At 42.1% G+C, this 5,238-nt stretch overlaps 1 protein-coding gene across 2 annotated transcripts in view; it reads left to right on the top strand.

Annotated features, from left to right (window-relative positions):
* The first annotated feature begins 1,584 nt into the window (after positions 1-1,584).
* Trmt12 (tRNA methyltransferase 12 homolog) overlaps positions 1,585-5,238 on the top strand; it is a 5,554-nt gene continuing 1,900 nt past the window's right edge. Inside the window, exons 1-2 of one of the 2 annotated variants that reach the window (XM_023718790.1) lie at positions 1,585-3,083; positions 4,356-4,373. In XM_023718790.1, the coding sequence (XP_023574558.1) occupies positions 1,743-3,062 (1,320 nt within the window). In that variant the 5' untranslated portion in view covers positions 1,585-1,742 and the 3' untranslated portion in view covers positions 3,063-3,083; positions 4,356-4,373. Of the gene's footprint in view, positions 3,084-4,355; positions 4,374-5,238 lie in introns of those variants that run through there. The other variant, XM_004634430.2, reaches the window with a different exon arrangement.

Below are 5,238 nucleotides of genomic sequence, written 5' to 3'. Positions count from 1 at the left end.
GAGTTAACACACCTATAATATTTAAATAATGGAACTGAACAAAAAAGGGGATACAGATGAATGTCCATTTTGTATCTGTGTATTCAAAATGGTTAGAATAGATGTATAGTTACATTCTCTTAATGAACAGAGGGATTTGTTCTAATAGTGTTTGTAAATAGGATATCATGTCCACATCTTGTACAGCAATTAACCACTAGTAAGAATGTACGCAATGTGTTAATTATTGAAACTGTCCTACCAATTTGGTTTGAAACTGTCTCATTGCTATTTCTTTCTCAGTAAAATTATGGGAAAAAATAAAAATTAAAAAAATTCAGTAACATAGTTGGATACAAACTTAACAGGCAAAATAAATAAATAAATAAATAAATAGCTTTCCTCTACAAAAACAACAAATTCATTGAGAAAGGAATTAGGGAAACCACACTCTTCACAATAGCACCCCAAAAATAAAATACTTAGTAATAAATCTAACAAAGGAAGTAAAGTATTGAAAACATACAGTATTCTGTAAAAGGAAATCAAAGAGGATATCAGAAAATGGAAAGATATTCCTTGGTCATGGGTAAGGTGAGCCTACATAGTGAAAAGGCCCTACTTCCAAAATAGCTATACAGATTCAATACAATACCAATCAAAACACCATTAGCCAACCTCACAAATCTAGAGAAAACATCCCTAAAATTTAACTGGAAGCAGAAGAGATGTAGAATAGCAAAGGTAATCCTGAGCAACAAGGGAAAGGCAGGAGGCATAACAATCTCTGACTTGAAATTATACTACAAAGCTACTGTGATAAAATCACCATTGTACTAGAAAGAAAAAAGAAACAGACCTCAGGACCAATGGGACAGATTAGAAGATGCAGACAAAATTATAAACATGCTCAGCCTCCTTATCATTAACAAAGGAGTAAAACGTTCACTGGAAGAAAGATAGCCTCTTTCACAAATAGTGTTGGAAAAACTGGCTCTATACAGGCCAAAGACTAAAACTAGATACATATCTATCACCATGCACCAATCCTTTGTAGGTTTGTAGAAAAGCCAGCACTTCTTTATATAAAGTTATTTTCACATATTTGAATTTATCTTCTCTGTCCTCATTAGAGCTAGCAAAGCATTTCAATAGGTTACCATTTAAACAATTTGACTTATTGCATATTTTGGGTACCTATTCTTTGCTAGTCATTGTTTAAAACATTGTGTATGTAATGTCTCTAATCCTCTGCAATTTCCATTTTGTACAGATTTCAAGTCTGAGAGGAATATAAAAGAATTGAGATCATTCTGACTTCCAAACACGTGTTTTTCACACTTTAAGACACTGAAGTGATAAAAATCTTTGCAGCGTTGGAACTTGATTCTTTCAGCAACTTGAGAGCAACAGTAGCCAACATAGGAAGTCTTTCTCGAAATTCAGCACAACAGCACTAAAAAGAATCGATAAGGGTTCTAGAAGCTTCCGTCAACCTTTATATCTTGCAGACCATAAAACGCGTTGTTTTTATTCATCTCGGGTGAGCGCTGGTCGGCTGACCACAACAAAGATGGCTGAAGCCGCGTCACTACGGCAACGGAGACGGCGCCAGCCAGTGTTCCGGCCGGTTTTGTTTGACGTCACTTCCGGAATCCCAGCCGGCGCGAGGGTCAGTTCCTTGTGGCGTTGATTTCCTTTGGGAGGTGTAACGGACCCAGCGTCTCCGCGAGCGAATGTGAAAGAAGGCGAGCGCTAGCGACATGGAGAAAGAAGGTGGGAAGGCCACAGGTGTTGTTGCAGTTGTGACTGAGCCTCAGTTTACCCAGCGGTACCGGGAATATCTCCAGAAGCTGAAACTCTTGGATAGACAGCACCGCGCGGAGAAGCTGCCGGATGGCGCCGTGGCGCTCCCGGTGCTGGGGGAGACCCTCCCCGAGCAGCTGCTGCGGGAGCTGAGGAATCGCGTAGCCCCAGGCAGCACCTGTCAGCTCACTCGGCTGCTGCGTCCTGTCCCTTCAAAGAAGGCTCGAGTTTGCTCACCGGCCCAAAGACTGTGTCTTGAGGTGAGGCGTTGGGCAGAAGGTCGGGGAGTGGCGTGGTCAGCTGAATTGGAGGCCGATTTGCCCCGCTCTTGGCAGCGGCATGGTAACCTCTTGCTGCTGAGTGAAGACTGCTTCCAAGCTAAGCAGTGGGAAAATCTGGAACCAGAGCTCTGGGGAGCCATTGCCTCTGCCCTTGGCGCCCAGCGTTTGGCAAAGCGAGGGCGAGTGTTACCCGATGGCTGTCGAACGCCAGCGGTGACCCTGCTGCTGGGCGAGCAGGGCTGGGTAGAGCACGTGGATAACGGCATCCGATACAAGTTTGACGTTACCCAGTGTATGTTCTCCTTCGGAAACATCACTGAGAAGCTGCGCATAGCGTCCATGTCGTGTGCCGGAGAAGTGGTGGTGGATCTGTATTCAGGAATCGGTTATTTTACATTGCCCTTCCTAGTTCATGCTGGTGCTGCCTTTGTTCATGCCTGTGACTGGAACCCCCATGCTGTAGTTGCTCTGAGAAATAACCTGGAGATCAATGGAGTATCAGATCGGTGCCAAATACACTTTGGGGATAACAGGACACTGAAGCTCTCAAACATTGCAGATAGGGTGAACCTAGGGCTCATTCCAAGCTCTGAAGAAGGCTGGCCTCTTGCCTGCCAAGTGCTACGACGGGATACTGGGGGCATTTTGCATATCCACCAAAACGTGGAATCTTTCCCAGGAAACAATCTCCAACCTCCTGAAAGCAGCAAAATGGAGAAGCAGCATTCTTCTTATCCTCAGAAAATTACTGCTAACAAAGAGGGTAATGGAGCTACCAGGCATTTTAGGGGGGAAAAGCCTTCATCAGCTGCCAAGCTAGAATGGCAAAGGTGGGCTGAATCTGCTGAAACTCGGATTGCCAGTCTTCTTTGGCAGGTGCATGGAAAACCGTGGAAGACACAAATCTTGCATATCCAACTAGTGAAATCTTACGCTCCCCATGTGGATCACATAGTCTTGGACCTGGAATGCCGCCCTTGTCCTCTAATTGGCTAGAGGTGGATCCAGTGACACAAGGTATCCATATGAGAGGTGCTTAATGCTTCATTCAGCTCAAGCTAAGGTTTTGGGTTTTTGGTTTTTTTTTTTTTTTTTGGGTTTTTTTTTTTTTTTTTTTTTTTTACATCTCCTAGTGATCTTTAAACTATTTTATAGTTTTGGGAGTACACTGTACCAAGTGTGTCCACCTGAAACCTGTAGGCCGGACATGTGGCACGCATTATAGTAAAAAATATTTTAAAGGACATTCTGTTACTTATTAACTGTATTTTATTTTCAGCCCACGACACTTCCTCTTAATGTGACCCAGATGAACCAAGTGCATTCATCCTGTGGTCTGCAGAGACCAAGTAATTTCATTTGTGTTCTGTTGATCTCAGTGAGCATGTGTCAGGTATCTGGGTAAAACAGCACAGCTTATTAAATGAATTCTGAATTCTGACCTCAGTTAAAACCTCGAATTTGTGGTTTCAGTATTCATTTGGCCATTTGGTTTTGTTTTTTCTAATTCACAAGCTAAGCTTTTCTTTGAACTGTTTGACATGGCTAGTATCTAAGCAGCTGTGTAGTCATTGGTTATTTTAGAGTGGATAACAGTAGTCTTCTAAAAATTACTGTTCAAGCTACTATACAGGATATTGGCTAAAAGAAAGCCAAGATAGAAACAGGAAGATCAGAAAAAAATCTCCTGTAATTGTTTAGGCATGAGGCAACGGTAGCTTGGATTAGCATGGTGGCAGTGGAAGATGGGTTGATTTGAAAAAAGAGTCAGTGGATCAAGCAGTGGAATCCAAATCAAATTATTAATATAATGCTAACTAGGAAGGGAAGAGGATCTCAGTTAGTGTAACAAGCTCAACTTAAGCATTCCTAACTCCATGTGGGCAGGAATGATTTATAAATTAGGTATACTGTGGTAGAAGACATTAAGAATTACTGCCCCTAAAGGCCGGCCACATAGCTCAGTGGACTAAAGTGCGTGCTTAGGCAGGTACAGGGACCAGGGTTTGATCCCTGTGCTGTCCTGGCTCCCCCCTGGGGCGCACTGAGGTGGAGACTGAGACTGAGCATGGTGGCGTGTGCCTGTAATCCCAGCGCTTGGGAGGCTGAAAACAGGAGGATCACTATGAGTCTGATCTGTGTAGTGAGACCCTTTACTAAAAAATAAAAATAATAAAGAGTTATTGCCCTAAATCACAGGATATCTAGATTTTGAGTCATACGGTCATGCCATAACTGCCAATTGCTAGCAATTTTTAAAATTCTGATTAAAATATTTTCTTCTTATAGGCCTCAAACTTCTTTCTTCCCTGGCCAGCAGTGTTGGGGGTAACTTAAGATAAAGTAGAAAATTGCAACATATTTTTTTCAAACTTAACCTTATTTTATGGCTGTCTGTCATAACCATGGTTTACTGTTTGTGTGGTTAATAGTTGAGAATCACTTATAGCTTCATTTTGGTACATTCTGAAGCCATCTAGACTTGTTTTCTTAATGAAGGAAATTAAAAAGTTTAGCTTTGTCTGGATTATAATTATACTTGATATCTGTTTCACAGTAATTGTGCAGGATTACTAGTTCTTCTCTTGCAACATTAGCTATAAGGACAGGTTGGGCACTAGTTATGGAGTCAATAGTAAGTATCCAATATTTAAGAGCCATAGGCAATAAAAGATTAGATAAACCTCTTGTTCCTGAGGCGCTAACAGCCTATCCATGGAAAAAATATAAGTATTCAGTGACTTAGAATATAATAAGGTAGGTGCCTTGTGGGTACCATGTTGTAGTATGCAAAAGTGGGAAAGGAGAGTTCTGAGAATTAAATGGAAAGGTCTACATAGAATTACTATTTGAACTGGCTCTTGAAAACTGGTAAGATTTAAGTGGGTAGAGTAGAGACAGAAACAAGTGCCAAAGTTTGCTTAGAAAGTGAGCCATTGTGGAGCTGGGGAGACAGCTCAGCAGTCTAAGTGCCTGCCTGGAAATGCACGGTCCCGAGTTTGATCCCAGGTGCCACATGCCGTGCCAACCCCAGAACCTTAGTGTGCAATGCTGGCCACTGAAACCAGGCATGGTGGAGCACACCAGTAATCCTAGCACTAGGGAGGCTGAGACAGGAGGATCATTAAGAGTCCAAGCTGTGTAGCAAGACCCTGTATGAAATATATATATA

This window comes from Octodon degus, unplaced genomic scaffold (genome assembly GCF_000260255.1).
Source record: "Octodon degus isolate 3935 unplaced genomic scaffold, OctDeg1.0 scaffold00062, whole genome shotgun sequence".
Lineage (NCBI taxonomy): Eukaryota > Metazoa > Chordata > Mammalia > Rodentia > Octodontidae > Octodon > Octodon degus.
Note: the sequence above shows the minus strand (reverse complement) of the source record. Positions and strands in the feature narration are given on the sequence as shown.